Source organism: Cephus cinctus, unplaced genomic scaffold (assembly GCF_000341935.2).
Source record: "Cephus cinctus unplaced genomic scaffold, Ccin1 Ccin1_scaffold0494, whole genome shotgun sequence".
Taxonomy (NCBI): domain Eukaryota; kingdom Metazoa; phylum Arthropoda; class Insecta; order Hymenoptera; family Cephidae; genus Cephus; species Cephus cinctus.
This window is the reverse complement of record NW_014333166.1, coordinates 1,224,972-1,247,191: the sequence shown is the minus strand read 5'-3', so window position 1 is coordinate 1,247,191 and position 22,220 is coordinate 1,224,972. Positions and strand designations below refer to the sequence as shown.

At 40.6% G+C, this 22,220-nt stretch overlaps 2 protein-coding genes across 7 annotated transcripts in view; both read left to right on the top strand.

Annotated features, from left to right (window-relative positions):
• LOC107268211 (acetylcholine receptor subunit alpha-like) overlaps positions 1-22,220 on the top strand; it is a 103,683-nt gene that overhangs the window by 61,015 nt on the left and 20,448 nt on the right. For 4 of the 6 annotated variants that reach the window (XM_025085508.1, XM_025085510.1, XM_025085509.1 and 1 more), the window contains one exon: positions 10,734-10,956. In XM_025085508.1, the coding sequence (XP_024941276.1) occupies positions 10,734-10,956 (223 nt within the window). Of the gene's footprint in view, positions 1-10,035; positions 10,217-10,733; positions 10,957-22,220 lie in introns of all 6 variants that reach the window. The other 2 variants (XM_025085511.1, XM_015740756.2) reach the window with 2 other exon arrangements.
• LOC112494414 lies at positions 829-2,534 on the top strand. Its single transcript, XM_025085513.1, has 4 exons — positions 829-1,171; positions 1,278-1,372; positions 1,534-1,865; positions 2,138-2,534. Exons 1-4 carry the CDS (start codon positions 976-978, stop codon positions 2,232-2,234), a joined length of 720 nt encoding a protein of 239 aa, XP_024941281.1. The 5' UTR covers positions 829-975; the 3' UTR covers positions 2,235-2,534.

Sequence of the window (22,220 nt, the reverse complement as noted above, 5' to 3'; positions counted from 1 at the left end):
GCTGTTGAAAGTTCTTGCATGCACTGCCAAGATGAAAACCTTGAGCTCGCTTGATTAAATCGGCGACCCAATTGAAATCTCCTCGGGGACAATTAAATGCCTGTGGGTACACAAAGAAGTGGTGATTGCTAATAGCAATTAGAAGATCGTTTAATGAATTATGATCGATACTCACTCCTACTACGGAATAGCAATATTGAATCTATTGGATATAGAACAATGGAGTGAATATTAATTCTGGTACGAAAGGTGGTTTTTTGAGGAAATTTTGTAAATTACGTAAAATTGATGCATAGATAATTTTTCATGAAAATGAAGTACATAGATCGACGGTATGATACGGTGAGGCGTGGATTTGTTGATTGATAATTATTAATTCTTGAAAATCGTGTCCACCGTGCGACGGACGAGCTTAATTTAATTTTACATCGATTTTATTGCAGTGACGTAACATATAAAAATATTATATCCTAGATTAATTGCTCGGTATTATAACGTCTGGTAAATTGAATTTCGCGCATGGGTAAGTAATAAAATTTGCAAAATCAGCATTCGCGATATTTTTTATGCACGCTGATCTATAGATATACAGAGACGTACGTAACTATCAGCCCTCGTCGCTGGATTTTGCGAAATTAGTCGAAAGTTCAATGGCCGCTAATCGATTTTTATACTTAAGGGTAATTTTGAGAATATTTTGAAAAATTTTTTTATCGTTTTTTTTATTTTCAAAAATACAGTCCCGATAAGATAAAATTATAATAAACAGTCTGAATTTATTGGTGTAAAAAAAAAGTGAGCCTTGGAAACATCAACTGTCATAAGACGTCGAACTGTCAGAGAGAAAAAACAGTATATTGTAAATTGATGAAATGCTCGTAAAATCAATAGCATTTTTGTGTAATTTAACGAATCTTGCCCTTACCCTAATATCTTTTATCTCGTGATCCCCGGATTGTCCCGGTATTTTAAAAAATGCCCGGAAATCAAACGACGACTTCAAATAAGACCGAACCAGCCACCCTCAATCGTATTCAAGATCTCCGAAGGATCCTCGAGGATCTTCGAATTTCGTTGGATCTGGAAAGAAGCAGATTACAGGAGGAAATGCAAAAGATCGTTTGGACTACTTATTGCGCAACGGATCCAGAATATCCGAAAGGACACGAAGGTTCCTTTCATCCCTTATAAAGGATGCGGATATATCCTGTCGCTAGGAGTCCTAAGGAGAGTCGAACGATCAAATGCCGAATGGGAAATGCTCGTTCCTGTCGCAGATAACTTGGCTTTGGACGAGGATCACTTGGATGTGGGACGGCAGCTACGAACTCATTCAATTCAGTTATCCAGTAGGAGATACGATGACTGGAATGTAAGTGCCATAGTTTGCTCGAACCGAGTATAGGATTCAGAGAAAATTTTACTAATTTTCTTATTTACCTGTCATCCAACTTTTTTTTTTATTTCCTTTTCAAAAAACCATTCATATTCCTATATCTTTTTTCTCTCATACTCGATTATATATCATGCCAGGGTTATCCAGAACGACTGATAATCACTGAGGATTATATCGACGGCGGCCATATTGCTCGTTCGACACTCTCGAATCTATCGAACTTCTACAAGAAAAAGATTCTCGATCTTCAGGCGGATTGCTGCGCGGAATTAAATCAGGTCAAGTGTAGATTTATCGAGTCTTTTCAGGGTATGGAAAATTGGCAAACGCGCAAAAACAAATATCGCGACCAAGTATTTGCAAGGATAAAAAGTCATCGAACAGTTGGCGCCACTGTCGCGCGTGACACGAGAGATGAGGATGTGTGGAAAATAGCAGCTGGCGAGCGTAAATCTCTCTTCAGATCAAAGTACGTTTTAAGATTTTATGATCAAATTTTTTTTCGTCGAAAACTTTTTTTTAAACATTTTTTTGAATAATAAAATTTTACTCCTTTCAATTTTCAATTGAAAGTTACGATTTGATTTCCAGAGTTACTCGTTACGTTTCATCGATTTTATTTGTATGATATTCACCCCCCCTCCCCCTCCTCCTACTGGAGTTCTCTTACCATTCATTCCCTTTGACAAGTTTTTTCATCGCTCTAAACGAACGCTGAAAATCATCCTCACGATTTAATAGATCTCTGGTCGTCGATAAAGTTCAAAGCTTCTGGTCGAGCAATGTCTGCTGTACCGGGAACCGTAGCGACGCCGACATTTGCGGTTTGATCTACTAGGCATTCGGATTCACATTTCGAATATCGCTCGAGTCTTCGACGTTACTGACTTTCACTTCATCCCAGAGTAATTCGACGATATTTCCGTGGTCAAATTGAAAACGCTTCTAGCACCAGTAGTACGTATAACCTCGACGACGTCATTTTGAAAAAAAAAAAAAATAAGAAAAAAAATATCACAGTAGCAATACCAGCCGGTGAATTTGTAATTGAATAATTTGTAGGATATATACAATAATTTGTATCTATTATTATACATGTTTATATCGATATCCAAAATTTGTATGAAATATTCATTAAACGAGGTATCAGATAAAAAATGATTATTTTGAAAAATCACAGTCATTCCAAAAAAAAAAACATAACAGAGACCCGAAGTAACGTAATGCACTGAGGCCATCTGGCAAAGGATAATCCCTGCTAAAACGTCAATCTCATTCGAACCCGAAAGGCATTCTGGGTACTTGGGTCTCGTGGATTAATGAGATGAAGTTTTTAACGACGACGAACCCGCCGGAGAATCTTTAAGTCGCGGGTATGACGTGGAGGAATGATGACGGAACGTCGAGGGAGCAACGGGAGCGTCTAGCAGGTCGTCGGATGTCAGAGGTCGGAGGTCGTAGTGCATTAGATTCGCCGGCTAAGCCTTTTATAAGGGGAGAAGTAGAGTGATGGGACAAAGGCGAAGTCTGTCTTGGTGGTTTCGAGTGAGGGAAGGAAGGAAGAATGGAGAGTAAGGAAAGAAGCGAAGAAATGGTGAAGTGAAGTGGGTATAGCACGAGTCTAGGTAGCCAGAATACCATCGAGTCTACCAGCCGCCATTGTATGGCCAAAGTGCACTCTCTGCTAAATCAACCCCCTTTTCTTCATCCCCTCGTCAGATCTCAACCCCTCATTCTTCATTTTCTCCTCAGCGTCCGCCACGTACATTCCACGCGTCTATCCCGCTTTGGATTCCCCTGAATCTCCTTCTACTTAACCTTGGCCAAATGCCGAAGTGCATCTTGGGTAAGAAGATGGCCGACTCTTGGAACTCTCGTTGAAACCTGTATTCACTTGGCCGTTGGATAATTTGAAATTTTTTGAAAAAAATTTGTTTTCTTCAATTTACTATTTTTAGTCTCTCACTTTTATATACGTGTATATAGAAGCACTGGTTAGCTCTGCCAAGACGGCTGTTAGAGTTGTTCGGGTATCCGGTTGATCTTTTGAAAATTTTCAATGTCCGTTATCGGACTCTTATCAGGGATGGGTATCACGAGTGTCAGATATTTTAGGTTATGTATATTTAGAGTTGAAAGGTTATTCGTTCCCATGGACCGTGTCGATTAAAATAGCAAAATTTGAAATTCGGTTTGGGTCACGTTCGCAACGGCAGTAATAGGCACGTAGACGTACAAGGGCTGTTGCTACTGAATCAAAGTGAGTCCAGTGCTGACGTTTCCGGTTACTTGAGCATTCGGACTGTTCCTTGATTTATCGTTTACGGTCAGAGTAAAGGGTCTGTTAAACGGTGGTCGACATTCAATATTGGTCAGGTGACTAACATTTACTGCCTTTATAGACTCAATGGTAGTCAGCTTTTTCTCTTTTATGTTCTTTGGGTTAGGTTGGGTGGGTACATACTATTACGGGTCGATCCACTCTTCCCTCGTAGTCAGGGCGTCGGCGTCGTATTTACCCGTTCGCTTTGACGAAATAAATTTTCATCCCTTTGATCGTCATCCGCGATTAAATAATTTTCGATATACGATTAGTTTTGAAAAAAATGGGGTTGATAACAAAGATAGGTTTCAAGGGGCTTTACGGGAGACCTTACCGTCTAAGGTTCCTCGAGCTTCCTAAGTAATTGGCTAATTTTCATAATTAGCCAGCAATATCGACTCTCAATTAACCCGATAATGGCGACTACCGTCGTGGCAGTGACTCTTGAGATTTATTAACGATGAACCAGGATGGGATTATCAGGCAATTTGTCCTTATCTTCCGATCTGGTCGGAGTTGCTTGATTGCTCGTTTTCTGTAAAAAATTGAAAAAAAAAGAGAGAGGATTCATAACTGGCTTCTTTATCGGCTGATTGTTATTAAAGTTTACGTGCCCGACGAGATATCGCACTTTGGGATTTAATTCAGTTTTTCTTTTTGATCTTCCCGCTTGAGACGAGGCCGCTTAGAATTGCGGCTGAAAACAATTACGAGGGATTTTCGTTGAAAATCCTCCAGCTCCAACAGAGACTACTCACTAGCCCCTTAGCCTCCCTTATCTTTAGCTTCCCTCTTTTCTCGATCAATGATTCATAAGACGTAACCATCTCTGGACCGTTTGATCCTAGACGAGGTAAAAATAAAATGCCCTTATATTCCTTTATAAAAATTAAGAAAATTATTTTTTTTTACAAATCCAATATTTTACTATAAAACGACGTATCACTTTAATCTAACGAGATTCCTGTTAATTGACATTTTTATAATCCCTATAAAACCTAGCAACGTTGCTTCTCTTGTCTGCTAATACGTGTGGCGCTTTGACGCCGACGATGCCCTTTTCTCTACCCAACCATATCCCAGGATTCATTGTTCCCACGGGAGCGAGACAGGAATTGAACAAAAGGGTTGAAAAGGACTAAGTGAAAAAAACATTCCACCGGAACGAAATCTTTTTTATTCTTTGTACCTTCGTACGGCTATGTTGTGCCGGTCGAAAATTGATTAGGGTTAACTTTGAGTACCAGTAGTCTGTACTTTTTGTATTTCCACTTTGTTTTTGTATTTTCTGAAAAAGTAACGCGTTCGCATTTTTCCACCAGCCTATATCCACCAGCCCCATTCCCATTCACTACTTAAAAATACCTTAACCCTTTATGGGAAACACACCCCTAGGTTTTTCATCTGCGTAACCAAATGATTTTGCTTTCGTCCTCTTCTTTCCATTTGCTTTAGCATCTCCTCTCTCTTTCGCTACCCACCAACAGACTCAGATCCATGATCGTTCGGCAGTAGCTACCGGTTTTTGGAATTTACTAAAGTTTCTGCCAATCGAATTCCAGGCGCTCCCTTGGGCCTCTGGGAACACTCGATATTCAGTTAGCGGAACTTAATTCCCAGAAGATCTCGAAGGCTGGCGAAGGTTCGAGGGGCGGTGGGTCTGTGTGAAACGTTTCTAAAAATTAGCTGGGCTAATTTACTCTTGGCGTGTAACGAAAGCCTCGATTCCAATTGGCAGTTTAGAGAATCGTGACGAGAGAGGAAAAGAAAAAGTCTGGAGAAAAGGTCGAGAGTAAGGTTTAAAAAAAAACAAAGAAGTTAAAAGGGCAGAGAGAGAGAAAACCTTTGCTACGTGAGCTCGAGTGCCAGATGCCAATTCGATTTCCAGGCACGCGAGCAAAGTGCCACGTCGGTTCGTCTTCGGCGAAACTCATTTCCTCGGATGAGTTTGAAGGGAGTCGTGCGGGATGAACCTAAAGAGACCTCTGAATATACACACGTATATCTGTTTCAAATAGCAAACGAATATCTCTGAATTCTTCAAAGCCACCACGTCTTCGACTCTTCGTGTGCACAAGGATCGAAACGATATTGTCGCATGTTTCGTTATTCACCCGTAATACGTAATAGCGTGCAATTAGATCTTAAGAAAAGTCACTCTCGACCGAGGTAATAGAATTTTTTTTTCGAGAAACTTCATACAGCCAGACTCGGTCTACCTTCCCCAGACTCGATTTAAAGAAACGTCATTTTTTTAATGGACCACTCTTGCAGTACTCGAGAGAGCAATCAGAATTACTCTGAAACATTCTTCCACCTTTTCTTCAATAGCACACTCCCTTTTAAGAGACTGACTCTGCTATCGACCTGGAGATGCAATATCGAGAAGGACACTTTCCCGAAAATTTCCAGACCCGCGTCAGGCAGTGGTCTCGAGTGAAATAGAAGTAGGGTGAAAAAAAAATGGCAGGAACTAAGATCTTCAGCATCCCGGTACTTGGTACAAGTAATTGAGTCAGCCATTTAATCTCAACAGGACACAGACACTACCCATCCAGTATCAACTAACCTATAAACCAGCTTATCGAATTATCCAAACGATTTATCGTCCAAGATCACTCGGTTGATCCTCATCTCACGTTTAATTCTTTCCAAGTGAATTATATAAGTTATATAAATATATTAAATAAATATTTATTAATTAATCTCGACCTCAATCCTCGTGCCGTCTACCCATCGGCCCATCGGATCGTTTCGCACACGATCCTGATGCTCTGATTAATTCTACTCGAAGGTCTCCAGGTGGCAGCAGCATCGCCAAGCTAACTCGCGTTACTCGCAGTTTCAGTTTGTTTGCTTCGGGATCGCGAAAGTGGTTGTTTATCAAACACTCTGGAATTGTTTCAAGCTTCCCGGCTAATTCCGTAGAATATTGATGGTACTCCGATAATGGAGTATTCGAGCAAGTGGTCCCAGGTTCAAGCTTGTTTTATCGAGCTCGAACGCGAAGTACGAATAGAACGCCGTTGCTATACCAGCGGCAGCCACTGTTACCGCCATTACTGTTGCAATTTCCGGTTGATTGTAGTTGCGCAATCAATGGTTCACTGGCTGTCCAGTACGCGTATTTGCTTAGTCGGGAAACGATATCATCGCGTTAGCCCGCGCTTACGATTCGTGTACAGCTCGGCCATACGTCATATTGACTGCAGTGATCGGTACTGTGATTATTATTTCAGTTTTCAATCCAGCCATTCGAAAACGGAAACGTACGAAGCAAACGCGGCTATCGATAATGCCGAATATATTCACGGGACGTTGAATAGGCGCGTTTTCACGGTCTCTGGAAGTTACGTAACGAGAGAGAGGTCGAAATTGCAGAACGAACTTTTCACCAAAGAGATTAATGAAAAATCATTACTCTCCTAGTTCCTTCGAATCCCTCCGAGCACCGAATCTCTTAGTAAAATTTATCAGTGATTTTTCTCATTTACGTTAATTACGATCGCGTCTCCGACGTAACGGCTGACTTTTTCCCAGGCTGCGGCTAAATGATAATTTAACGACAGACTATCGGCTCTCCCGGTAAACGCAGCCGACGCCCATGGCGCGATGGTAATTTTGGCAATTACGAGAACTCAAGTCCTCGAGGGTTGTCAGGGGCAGGTTAGACTGCGTATTTTTTCAACCCTCTCGTCGGGAAGGTTATTACGCGTCAAGAGTTACCGTTAGTGAGAGTGACTGAGATAGAGAATGGGGGGGAGAGAGAGAGAGAGAGAGAGAGAGAGAGAGAGAGAGAGAGAGAAGCCTTTGGAAATAGTGCTAGCGGGAAGACGCGTGTTTCTAGGGGAATATCTGGGTTAATGAATTGCCAGCGAGGAGGGTCACGTGCACTACTTGTGGGGCAATGGGGCTGAGTTAACCCTCCCAGAAGTGGGGTTGCTGATGGGGTAGAACAGTGACTAAAGCCAGGAAGTGCGAGGATGCCGATAAGAATGTTATGACAATTTTAAGATCGGTAGAGACTATCGATTGGGTCCTTCTTATGACCCCCCGTTTTTCTACTTGAAGATATTCTTGTCACGTGACCACACGTACAAGGGAATCCTACTCTCGTTTATCCCAAGGGTGAAATCTTCTCTCTCAGTCACTCGATTAACCAGCATCCTTCTAGCATACTAACTATTTCATATTTGTCGAAATCAAGCCTTGGGATCCTACGCTTTTTGTTTGCTTTGTACACAAGGTATGGTTGGCTACCCCTATAACGGGCTGTTAGTCAATGGACCAATGAGCTTACTTCGATTAAACATCGCATTTACATTTTGTTTTTAACATCCAGGTCGTTTGTAAATATATAGATGTACTGGCTGTATGTTTTTGGCCTTGTTAGGTATACTTTGTGCGTATATATGGGCTTGATGACAAAACAATCCCACCCACGTTTCATCCACGAAAATCCATCGACCCTTCGCTCTCGGGGGAGTCGGGAATTAGATAGTTGGTTTGTTTCGGACCCTGGGGAGGATTACACGATCCTCGGTAATAAGACGACACTTGACGGTGGCTTCGGGGTCAAGGAGTTAATCATTCAATGGTTAGATGGTATTTATTGGATTGATACGAGGATTATTTACCCTGAGAGGATGCACGATCTTATCGTTACTCAATTCACTCGTTCGATGTAACCTGTGAGAAATCCTAGTTGTATATCGGTTTGGGTGTAGCGCGTAGCCACCTAGCGGAGATCTAGAACAACAGATAATGGAAGCTCTTTCTCGGACTGGAAAGGAGAAACGTCTTCTTTGCAAATGTTTATGATCAGAATGGTCGATATGATCAGCAGGGGAGGAACCCCTTGACCCGTGTTAAAGACGTGGTGCCCAGCTGTCGTCCGATGCCCTGGGCAAGCGGCCGTGGAGGATCTCCAAAGTTACGTACCGATTCGCTAAGGAACGCTCTCGATTTGGTTTAGAGGGACGACTCGAGGGAGATGGAAGAGTTATCGACTATAAGGATCTCGACCAATCAGAATGATTAGTTCTCGAATTTGGCTATTTTGTCAAGGCAGTCTGCCTCGGGGCACCGACCGAGGTGTCACGGGCTGCCTCGCGCTCCCGTGCTGTCTGTTTATAGTTTTTCTAGCCGCGTTTCGATACGGTATAGAAAGTTCTCGCTCGTGTAGCTCTCGCGTTGCTCTCGCGATATCCAGGAAATTTTACGGATTTCCTGTGAGTGTTCCGGAGGTGTAGTGTCGTGCCCTAACGCAGTGCCTGCCCGAGTGTCCTCTGGATGCAATTCTCGGCTTTCACCGATCACCTGCACCACCTCCGATGAGTTTTCCCAATTTATTAATTGGTGAAGGGATTTCGATTTGATAGTTCAGATTCGTTCTATTGCGTTCTCGATCCGTTGCTCTCTATATTCCGCACTATCTGCCTGACTCTTACTCCGACCCTCCCTAGCTTCAACCTAACAGCCTGAGCGGCCATGCATTTCCGTAACCGTCCGCTCCCGTTCGTGCATCCAATTGCGTTTGCTGATTTTACGCGTCCTTAAAAATCAACAGGATCCGTTATCGTCTTTTCTGCTAGGTTCCGTGAGATTTCTAGCTTTGGTGGAATTGGGCCTGTTCCTTTCCCAGTTCATACCGGCTCGTCAGTTCCCGGTGAAAAAATAATTGGTTGACGCCCGTCTGGCTTGCGGATGCCTGAGCAAAGGGTGGACGGTAAGCGTGGAGGGTGGGCGAAGGTAACGAAGGTTAGTTCTCGGATTTTTTCGCTATCGGCGTCGAGTTAAGAAAGATACGTTGCAATATACATACCTACTGGTATAGAGCAGTTATATATATCTGCTCGTACAGTAGGACTCTACTACTCTATTATCTACTCCAGATGCAAATTGTTCATCGTGCCCTTTTAAAATTTCACGTACAGTAGGTCATTTGCATATTCCTACACATTACGATTTGACTGGTGAATAGCGAAGACCTCGTTAGTGTTACAACTGTCAGGTGACAAATAACGTCCGTGTACATCAGCCATGCGCATGGATACTTTTTTTGGACTCGGATAATATTTTTGAAAAAAATGAAAATGAAAATTTATCAATCACACGTTCAAGTTCACGTTGTTCAACGTGAAGGGGGTGAGGCTCGTAAGGTTTGAGGGTTTAGCGATAAATTCTTAAAAGGTCGTGTCTAGTTACTTTCTTTTTGGCTAATTAAAAATAACGTAAAGTGGGAATCGTTGAATCGTAAGTACAAAGTAAGCTCGACCGCCGCAGCGCCCAGAACCACTAATGTGCTCGCTCGCAGCGCGGACGGCAACTTCGAGGTGACGTTGGCCACCAAGGCCACCATCTACCATCAAGGCCTGGTCGAATGGAAGCCACCCGCCATATATAAATCCTCCTGCGAAATCGACGTGGAGTACTTCCCCTTCGACGAACAGACCTGCGTCCTCAAGTTCGGTTCGTGGACCTATGACGGCTTCAAGGTAAACCAGCATGGTAGATCTTAAGGTGGCTGAACGAGTTTGCGACACGTGGACCACGTGATCCAAGTGATCCTGGAAAGCGTCCTCGCCATTTTGCAGTAATAGCATAAGCATTGCGCCGTTGCGTAACATAGTAACCTGGACTAAAAAAAAAATTATTTACTTGGGTATCCAAAAGTACCCTTGAAAAAAATGTCGATGCTCCATCCCCATGCAATTTTTCGGGAAAATAATTGACGTCGATAGGTCGAAAGAAATTTTTTGATACAAAAATCTACAAAAATACATAGAGCAACGAGCAAGGCCGGTGATCGATCGTATTTAGGTCGTAATAGTGGAGCATCGAAATTTGGTCATATGCGTAAAAGGGGGAAGCTGTCGTTTAATAATTATTTTATAAACAATTATCAATTTGCGAAATGTTAATACTTCGTATTTGTTAATTTGTCATTTTTATTTAGAAAAAAATAAGTGAATTGCTAACTCCACGACTGACAGCTTCCCCTCGATTTTTCAGGACCAATCGCGATCACGTGGGGTTGTTCTTCGGTGATTGCAGCGCCGACGGCAACTACGAGGTGACCCTGATGACCAAGGCCACGGTCTACTATACGGGGCTGGTCGTCTGGCAACCACCAGCCGTTTATAAATCGTCCTGCTCCATCGACGTTGAGTTCTTTCCCTACGACGTACAGACCTGTGTTTTGAAGTTAGGCTCATGGACTTATGATGGGTTCAAGGTGCCGATAAACAAACGAATCAATACGACAGTCTTGATGATTTGTTTTTTCTTTTTCATTTTTCTCTTTTTTTTTTCAATTAAACTCATTAATTTCTCGTTATTCATTAAATCAATATCATTTATGGATCGTTTCGATTATTACGTCTGTCCTTGGTTCACGTTACGAATGCATCGTTAAACGCCGGCTCGTTACATTTTCGTGCGATGCGCTGTTGGACGTGTGATATATCGTATTTTAATATTTATTATATTGGCAGTATTGATCGGCGTCGTTCGTTCGTGCGTTCGTTTGTACATTTACTTCATGGTGTTCTTGAAGTGACAGATTTAGCTGCTGATGTGTTTTGTCATAAAAAATAGCGATCCCTGATAATATGTATATTACGACGATAAGGATATAAACGAACGATCTATTGATAAGTCAATTACAAAACTGAATTTTTTAAGATCCTACGTATATTGTATGAATATTATCCTCATCGTTGTACACACGGATCGATAAATATTAATAATAATTAGTCTCCTTATTTTTTATGGGACAATAGTGAATGATGTCGGTTTGACGTTTTGTCACTTTTTGAACGGGCCGCCAGCTGGAATTGGACGTTCAGCCTGGATTCTGGATTCTTCTTGATTGTTTATATATAGCTGTTGGACGTCACTGATACACTCGAAACACGTGGGAAAGGTATAAAATTATTGTCAATCAAAAGTGCGGAGGCCGCGAGGGTATCGAGAATCACCTGGGAGACTATATCGAAAATTATAACCAATTGTTACTTGTATTATATATTTTCATAAAGGACAACTGTTTACTTCAATGGCACGATCGGTGCTTACTTTAACACTCGGTGCAACGATACGGGAGATACGTTCGCCTTGTTTCTCCTTGTCTCAATTACAGTGGAGTTGCATTTTTTTTTACAAAATCCTTATCGTAAATCACAGCTCACTGCACGTTGTTCGATTCGAATCTCACGGTTTAATGTCTCGGTTTCCGGATTTGAGAAGCAAATCCAAGATTTAGTGCTCTTTATAAGGCTACCTACGGTATTGAGTATTTGGTAATAAAAAGTGGAGGAAAAAAAAGAAGTTGGCAGTTGCGACGGTACCGCCATTTATTCTTATTGAGAACTCGTTTACATCTGAACTTGATATGTATGTGTATATATATATATATATATATATATATATATATATATATATATATATATATATATATATATATATATATATATATATATATATATATATATATATATATATATATATATATATATATATATATATATATATATATATATATATATATATATATATATATATATATATATATATATATATATATATATATATATATATATATAGCATATGTAAAGTTACACTAAAGATTTCTTGGGTGTACACTATAAATTTCTGCTCGAACGACCTGAACTTTTTATTTTATTTTATATAATACTCGCCGGATCCATCGAGATATTTTAATACTTTGAATTTCCCGCTCATTCGTCATCCTCATGACGATTCACTGTAAATATGTACTGTAGATGGAAATCTGATGAGAGCACATTTTTTTTTTTCGTATTTGAATGATAAGAGGACATTTTTTTTTTAGAAGTTTTTATACGAAATTTGGTATCAGTGAAGATGGAGAATATATGGTAATCGGACTTCCGGTTTTTTTTCTCTCATGAACCATATATTAATCAAACGAATCATATATTCCTGAACACCCGGTAGACTTTCATTAAATGTTTCCGCGATCAGATATTCTCATAATCATTCTCAGTCTCATAATCATTCGGTGATTTCTTTCAGGATAAAAATCACAGGAATGATAAATATATTAGGGATGATCGATATTTCCTCGTCTCACAAGGAAGCCCCAGTCTCCATTTATTTGTGGAATTATGGACCCCTGAAGAATTTTTGATCGATTCAATCTACTTCTGAATGCTACTCCGGCGTCTCTTGGTTATTTGGAATTACTGTTTTTTTTATCAATTTCATTCAGCTTGTTGAATTTCCCTTATCCGGTTGGAGATAATAATTCAGAATAAATGGTTTGAATAAAAAATACAATCATTTCGAAAAATTAGAGCTATCAAGTTTTACGGGGTTCGTTTCTCAAGATTGATGGATTTTCTTAAAATACCAGAAATCCATCATCTACGCTTAATTAGCTTTCACGTTGATTCCCAGAATTAACCAAACTACCTAAAATCAATAAAATAAGTTAATTATCTCTGACAGTGATAATTAGTATGCCGAGAGTTTACCCTGTAAACTTTTTCACCTTTAGCCACCTGTATCATATACCAAGAGTCTACAATTTTTCAAGTTTCCAACCCCTGATCAGTTAACCTCCTTCAGGATCGATATTAATCCACCAACAGTAAGTTTACTTGATTTCACTAAAATACACAGTAGCTATTTAGCCTATTAACAATTAGGTACTTTTTCACCGATTAATAATAAATTCTGCACGCGTCCTTCTGGTATCGGGCAAAATTAAAACCTTCGCGCACGAGTATCACGCGAACCTAAAATCGAGTAGAGAATGTTCTCTTAGTTGCCATATACCCAAGAAGGGGATGATTTAAGATAAGCTCGTAATTAATGCTCTCAGACGGTTGACAGCAACCCTGGTGCTGCTTGTCGCGATAAAGACGCATCTCACGTATTTCTCCTCCACCCACCCCTTGCAGCCCTCCGAATCCCCAGCATCCCTACTACATCTTAAGCAAAGTTGATTTGCGGCTTACGCTCACCAAAGGGGAGTTAAATGTACTGGCAATAATTAATATTACATCCCACGCGACTTCGAGCTGTAAAGGGGATGTAACGAACACAACCCTTAACTGATAACCGATCATTAATTTATCTTTCATATTTTTCCAACAAAATGTTTTTGCACCGTCACCCATCTTCCTCGATACTCACAGTTCACCTGTTTCGTGTACGGTGACTCGTGCGATAAGGAAAAATTTTTTTTCAAGGTCAACAAAAAATAGGCTTCTGCGTTATCGTCGATATTTAATTCCTGTTTGCCGTACTTGATACGAGATGCTGTAATTTGTTAAATTACGTGATATTTCAATATTTTGGAAACCCGCAATACCTGACGCGGAAGGGTCTAATGGAATTTTGCGGTTTCGAATTGGTATTGAATGTCTGACCCTGTACAGTTTCGCAATATGGATTCCAAGCCCACGTAATCCCTGTCTGCGTCGCTGGATGAAATTCTCCTATGGACCACCGACATGATTCGAGTCACATTGCGGTGATATCTATAACGTTGAAATGGTCGTCCATCAAAAGATTTTTCATGAGATATAAAGAAGACCACGTGGCTATAAAACTTTCCCCGGTGATGGTTTTCCATAAGAAAAAAGAAATCCGCACGAAACAAAAACAACACGTAAACGGCGTTAAACTGAAATTCATTTATTTTATTTAAATTCTGGAAAAAGATATAATTCCTATTGGCCAGCGACGTCTAGCTAGTACAGTCTGTGAGTTCACGGATCTTCAATAAAAACCTGATGTTATGCAATTGGTTAAGTAATTATTACACAGACAGGCATTCTCATCCTTTACCGTAAAGTCTTCGGTCCTGAAACCAACTCTCCGCCGCTACCCAACTGCCAGTAACTGGCGAACAACTTATTATACTCCAACACTACCCGGCCAGAGCTTTGGCTTGGTCCCTGGTAGGGCGCAGGGTAGTCCATGAACATCCACAGAGTTCAGCCCATTGTGCACCCGTAGATACTTGAATAATGGACTTTTCAAACCGGACGGCCATTATTGGTACTTTAACGTATTTCATTTCCATTTATAATTGCCATGGCTAAACACACCCACGCAGGGGCTGCCGATTGAAATATTACGGAGGAAATAATGTATCAACTCACATTATTTACAGAGCAAACGTATTTTTGGCTTATGGTTTTTAATTTTAGGAATCGGGCCAATACGAATTTTAGGGGTCGCGTGTTGCTCATGCGGACGTTTCGAGGGATTTGATTCGGTGAGGTTACCGAGTGACTCAAAAAGTAAGCGACTCACGTTCCAAATTAAAGTTGCACTTGCTCTACCTTGAGCATCCGTGGGTACGGTTGGTAGCATTGCTCTAAGGATTTTATGAGGGTAATGTTCTTGAATGCTTAAAGGGAAGATTCTAATGGGTGATAGCGAAGCTGACGTTTCATGACCATGTATATATATATACTTTTATTAAATTTCGAGGATTCCTGATAATACGGTAGCCGAGTCTGACCTGACAGGGGACGAGTCCATTTTTTTATAATTTCGTTCATAAGCCGTTTAGCGACTAAATGGAAAAATTAAAGATTGAAGAAAATTTTCAAAATATTTTCAATGCAGACAGAAACTTTTACCACCACTCATTTAGTTATGTGATCGAAGGAGGAAAAATAATTAATCCTTATCGCTACTCGCGCGAATAATTAGTAAGACATTTTTTTTCCTTTTGTAATTTTTCAAAATTACATCAAGACTGGTATCCATGTTCCTAATGACATTGACACGTGGTTGACCATATTTTTCCATAATTTTCTCTTTTAACTCGATTTTCCACTCCATGTTTAGTCGCCTGTCTGCACAGTGACGTCCCGACGTCATAACGCTATAACGGTTCGACTAGACTGCTAGGGGGTGGCCCCAACGGCGAGTCTCGCAAGTAAAGGGTTTGCTGAGTGAAACGAGGGCTGAAAATGGCTTCCAGATCGTTGACGACGTCTGGCTACTCGCGGACTCGTCTACTTCCCCTGGAGAATTCCGTAGAAATGTCCTTTTTACGTCAGACCGGATCACTGTCCGTAGATTGAACGAAAAATATTTTCTTTTGTAACAAAATTTTTTCGAAAATCCATTTTTCCAAAAAAAAAAAAAACGCACACATTTTATACCTTTTCCATGGAGACTCGAAGGGAAGGTGGCGTCGTGGTTTGACTTTTTTTGTATTGTGTTCTTGCGAGTAACGTTATAGGCCTTAAGAATGTATTGTGCTGCACTGTCTTATTAACAATTTTTTAAATATACATATATATATATACACCTTGTACATACACAATTTCGCTCGCACATGCATAATACATAGATACGTATAGGTACAAATATACTCGATTACATATCTGTATATACATATATATCATTCATATAATATTTATATAACACACGATTTTATGCGTGTACGTATATGTATGTATACGTTCAAATGGCCTGGTGTCGGTCCAATGATTCGATGTTGTGACGCATATAGAGCATATATGTTTTTATTTTTAATTAACATGCTCAGAAAGCTTGGTAGACACGTTGCGGATGTAATGAATTAAAAAAATAGTGCGTGCGTAGGTACAGCGTGGATTATTGAAAGAGAAAACAAATTTTTTCAAAATAAAATATTTTATGTTTTGGTGACGAGTCCTTAGTAAATATTTACCTATTGCCACGAATATATGTATATATATATAATGTATATATATATGTATATATATATATATATAATATGTATATATATATATATATTCCTGATATGACTGTACCTAAGCTCGTCCTAAGTCACTAGCAAACTTTTGTTAATGCTCGGACAATAAAGATGCGAGACGATCCAAAGCCAAGGAAAGGACAAAATGATAAAAAGATACTCGAAATGTAATTGAGGTTAGAGATGAGTAAAAAAAGACATATGGAAGAAAAAAAGGGGATGAGAAGAAAATAGGCGTTTCGAGATGGATCCAAGGCAGTGTATAGGTATACATATACAGCTGTATATCTTATTACACCTTTCTATATCGTCTGTATCTCCAGTATCGCGTAGCCGCTTCGTCCAATAAATAAACGTTCCGTTTCGAGATTGGATCGTGGGAGCTCGTGAAAAAGGGGACCATAAGTTTCGCGAATTCCCCCAGGGCAGATTTGCCCGCAGCAGCGTAAATTACACGCGTAGGATATATCCGTGAGATATATAGATATAGGTGGATACGTAGTAAACGTAGGTACATACAAGACTTCGACAGAAACCGTCGGCGTTCGAGAATCGTCGTGTAAATTATCGCGAGTCTTTCGGGCTGAGGATTCTGCGAGGTTTAAAAGATCTCAGAAACGGTGAATCCTTTTCCTCACGGCCACGGCTTTATAAATCAATGCCCGTAGTTCGCTATCCTTGCTCTGCACCCTTGCACATGGAAACGAGCATCCGGGATATACGTAGAGTCAAGAGAGAGAGAGAGAGAGAGAGAGAGGGAGGGAGAGAGAGAGAGAGAATAGCCCTAATTTTACCTAAGCCTCTGAGAAGTCTCGCTGAAATAATTACGAGCGTAGCCGTTGCTAATAACATCCCATAAAACCTCACGCAGCACTAAGGGTATATATAGCCCTATATAGATATACACCCTTGTGTAATTCAGATCCCCTCGATATCTTTTCACAGTTTGTTTTCGGCCATCCCTCGCTTGTACAGGAAGCTCATCTTGATACTTTTCAATAAAAAATGTGTAAAAGTCGAGCAAGATTTATGAAAAATTTTGTAATTATACAATTTTGAATTTTTTTTTTTCGAAAAATCTATCGAAATAGTGTTATGGGTTTTGTATGGAAAATTTGTTCGGTTCCGTACCATGACAACCGGAAGCGATAAGGAATTGTCGATAGAAAGAGTGACGTAGACGGGTATACTATAGATATAGCAAGTACGCGGTAGCGTCCACTGCAGCAGTGCAAGTTTTATAGTCCACCAGGTCAGGTTAGGCTGAATCTTAGAGATGAAGTTGACGCCGAAAAAACAGTTGGCACGGTTGACTATGGAAGAAGCGAAAGCGTGAGTACGTATAAGCGTAAACGTAAGGGCTATCTCGCTTACCCAGAAGCCACCTGAAATAGTCTTCGCGACCATCTTCCAACTGTCCGATCCATCGGGAAATCCTTAGGAGTCCGACTGTACCACTGTACGGTGACGCGAGGCATCTATACGTTAAGGCTTTTCCTGAGCTTTCAATGTGAGCTTTGCATGCCTCTGTTGCAAAATGGCACCGTTTGTTGATTTTGCTTTAACGTCCGCTTATTCACTCAAGCTTTCTCGTCCTCGCGACACTCGCCATCTTCTTTCTTTATCAGCTCGCGTAATACGCACTAATGACATTAATAACAATACTAACAACAATAATAATAACAAGGAACAACTTTGCCATTTTTTAAAACGATTCATCTTCTATCTTGCAATTTATTATTTTTTTTTTTCAAAGTGCTTATTCTCTCACGCGTCTGTCATCAGAAGAGTCTCTTCTGTGCATTTACTCTTCTTCAATTTTCTCCCACTCTTCACATATGCCATATCACTATGAGAGACTTTTGATAACGTAGATACGTACCGACTGGCGCACGTGGCTCCATGTGTGCGTTTGACTAATTTCGAAAAATTCCTATTCGTTTTTCGAGCACGGGAATGTTATTTGCTTTCCGTTTCCGGGTGACTACGTCACGTCCCGTTGTACCCATGTTACGTCACGGTATACCCTTTTCATCGTGTCGTAATAGGCTCGAATTAATATCTCGTACAATTTGAAAAAATTTTTTCAAAATCAAAATCGATCAGAATTCCACATCGATTGGATAATCGTGTATCGAATTCCAATTAATAAATTTATATATGACACGTGTATTAGATATTTGGCAATTTCTATAACGTCCATTGAAGAGTTCTGTCTCTAGTTGCAATCGCTGTATATAATGATCGTATTTATTTTTGACACCCAATGTAAACGGTACCTGCTACACCGGGTCAGGTTGTGCTAGAATCAGTATCAGCCCTTGTCAGTTTATAGAGAGTTTGACAAGTGGTATTGATTCCGGTAGTAACAAACGTCACGTTCGGTTTTCCGTAATTGCAACCAAAGGAAACAATTGCATCGAAGCAATACAAATTGTCATAGCAGAAATGTCATAGCATAAATTTTCCATAGGTAACAGATAAACTTTTGATAAGCCCTCTAGATTGTGGGTCGAAGTGCACCTGTCACGGGTCAAAGATTTTTCTATTTTTACAAACAAAACTCCCTGGACGAGCTTTCGTTAAAACTTTCTTGACACTCGTCAGAATTAGGTCGCTCGATATTCAACTCTCGAAGGGACGTCGCTATTTCGACTCTGTATTCATTATTTCGATTTATTCCGACTTTTCAGGTCTCGGCGAAGAGCTATTTCCGGTACCCATTGCTCCGCTTCTCTCTGCTCCTTCTCTATATTCAGCAACCAGTCCGGATTTCTCCTGTATCCCGATTCGCTCTGGCGCTCCGACCAATCAGAGAAGCGCATTCGCCTCCAGGTTTTACTCGTGTCTTATTTCCCTCTTGGTACTTGGCGCCACTTCATCCTGCACTCATCCATTTCCACTTGACTCCACTTCGTAGCCAACTTCACAGTTACAACGTGATAGCGACCCTTCTTGTCTTTGGAAAGATTTCAGCCGTCCGATTGGCCGATTGTAATTTACGTGCATTTCCTGTCAACTTTTTTTTTCAGTACCACCGTCTATAATTTTCTTTAGAAACTTACGCGACTGCCTCTGGACAACACAGTGCGACACTGTAAAACGATTGAAGATCTTTATAGCTTTTTGCACAGCTTTTACTAAGCTTCGATAAACGTCCGATCGATATCCTTATCAGTCGATAGAAGCGTCTATCGCCATAGTTAACAGTACCGTTAAATCGCGCGAGAAAATTTTCGCGATTTCGTTTGAATTCTCAAACTGCAACCGCCTAAGATTTACACGTAGAGTGGCGAATTTCCAAAAATCTGTATATCGTATGTGAAAGTGAAATTTTTAAATATCCCTATACTTGAAAGCGTATACAAAGATCTTCAAGGTCATCCCGTTTCCCTTCAACTGACTCGGTTGAGGTAGGTCGAAAAAAAAAAATCAAACCGACGTAACAAATTTTTATAAAAAATTGATATTTTGAGAAATTTCGAGTAGCACCCTCTTTATTCTCCCCCATCACGTCCTCGTCGGGTGGTTGATAAGGATGACAAAAAAAATATTTCCTCCCATCGGTCATCATTTGGCGCAATTCATCACGACGGTCAACTGGTACAAGGTGGGATGACGTAATGACAAAAAATGAGAACTCAACGGAGCCAATTGGTGTTCAGTAGGTGACAGTGGGGTTGGAGGGGTGGTTTATACGACTGGATATTTTTTATCGTGGGTTGCCATGTAGCAAACGTAATCCACGGTAGGGTATGTAGGGCTGGGGGACGGAAGGCGTCGGTGTCGCTTAGGCCAATCCGATTAACCCAGATTCCGAATTTACGTATGATTTATCCTTTCTGGGCAGACCGATAAATTTCATTTAGAAACTTTTCCGACTTTGGAGGTAACGCTTTACATAGTATCCTTCACCATATTTCTCTTTCTATATACGTATATATATTCTCCTATGCACTTTCGACTCTCCCATCGGCCATCAGATCAATAGTAATCGCACAGAGACCATCGATTCTTCCAAAGCCGAGTATTACTTATCGGCAACCATTTTTATCGCTCTTCTTTCTATTTTCTCTTTAGATTTTTTTCTTCTTTTTTTTTTATCGAACAACGACCACATTTGTTTGTCACTCTATAGATACGAGTGTTCTGAACCAAATAGTACTGGCTGGATATTTAGAATAGCAAATTGCTGCTTCGGATAGAAGGTTAGGTTTGTGCTTTTTTTTAATGAATTTTTTCTTTGTTTTTCCATATTCTCGGAAACTTGCAAAAGCCACGAACAAATTACGTGGTACTGTGTATTTATGGAATTTTACTTAATGAGGGCGTCGCGACGCCTTCCGTATCTCGCTCTATCGTAGACGCGTGCATCCGCTGTCTAGACATACTAGAAATGCTTGATAACTCTGCACTCGCGATGAGCGACGCGTGCCTCTATTGTTCCTTGTTGAAGTGCAGTTTGTCGCGCGATGAGGACTGGCCCAGTTGAAAGTCAAAAATGTCCACGGCACTTTGGCTCGGTTTTATTGTTCGCAACTTTCGCTCCTCTGTTCTAAATAGATTAAGAGTGTTTACGTAATTGACGCGAGGGCTTTAGGAAATTTAGGATTTATCCCTTTTCTCTTAAAATTGTACGATACGATTACATAATTATATAGAATATTTATGTTGGTCAATTTATTTGGTTTTATTCGCTCAAAAATAATGTACCAACACAATTTTTTTTAATCTCTACGCCTTCGCTCGAATTTCGAACCAGCCAATATTTCCTGGGCCATTCAGTGCTAGTGGCGAGCATAAGCTTTCGTATAAGGGAGGGTGTGGAAACTTGAGAAAAAAAATGACAAATGGCCAAAAAAAAAGGAACAGCAGTGGACGGAATATGAAATATGCCAAAGTTCAGCCGAACTGGAAAACCTTAGTGAATTAGTTATCAGCACGATAACTTCGAGCATCTCTTTTTCGTACTATTGCCAAGTGTCTTTGCGATCCAATCCGAGAGACCATCCCTTAGGGATCGGTGAGCTGGACCACGTGCGCGTGATAAGGACTGCTTGAAAAAAATTAAACCCAAAGTTTGCCTTTTCGGTGAAGGAATTCGAAATTTATTTTTTCAAGAGTTTTGTCGTCCGTGCTGCGCGTGCAGGAAACCCGAGGAAAAAGGACGACGACGCCGGGCGTCGCGACAAAAGTAGGAGAGGGTGGGGATAGGCGTCGATAAGTTTTTCGGGTGACGCGGGATTACATAGAAAGAAAAGAAAATAGAGTGAAAGTCGTGAGGGTTGCCAAAGTGCTGACGCGGGAAAGAGGGGCAAGGGGTGGCAGTGACGAACCCTTAAAAAAAATAAAGGGCAAACGTGATGAAAAAAAAAAAGAAAAAGAAAAATTGACGGAAGAAACGCAACGAACTACGGAAGTGTAACGTTAATAAATCGCCGCTCGGGCGGAATTGTGGCTTCGCGTTAGTCAAGCGCCGGCATCGAGAAAGTATTAGATCCCGCTTCCGGTAATCCTTCGATGATTGCCAGTAGGAGGTAAAGGACGCGTCGTTTACTTGCTTCAGTGAGAACAGCGTTAAGTAGATGAAACGTATCGAAAAAAAAAAAAATATATATACATTGAATTGAAATCTAGTAATCCACAATTTAACCAAAAGTACATACAGGCACTCCTTATCGGCGCCTCTTCCAGTCCCCATTTTCTCTCTTTCGTAAAGCAAAACTTTATCCGTCCAAATTGCCACGAAC

Coding starts and splice junctions, on each gene's coding strand:
- LOC112494414 (XM_025085513.1), top strand. CDS start 976: ATGCCCGGAAATCAAACGACGACTTCAAATAAGACCGAACCAGCCACC. Junction 1,172..1,277: donor ATATCCGAAAGGACACGAAG/GTTCCTTTCATC, acceptor TTCCTGTCGCAG/ATAACTTGGCTTTGGACGAG. Junction 1,866..2,137: donor AAATCTCTCTTCAGATCAAA/GTACGTTTTAAG, acceptor ACGATTTAATAG/ATCTCTGGTCGTCGATAAAG.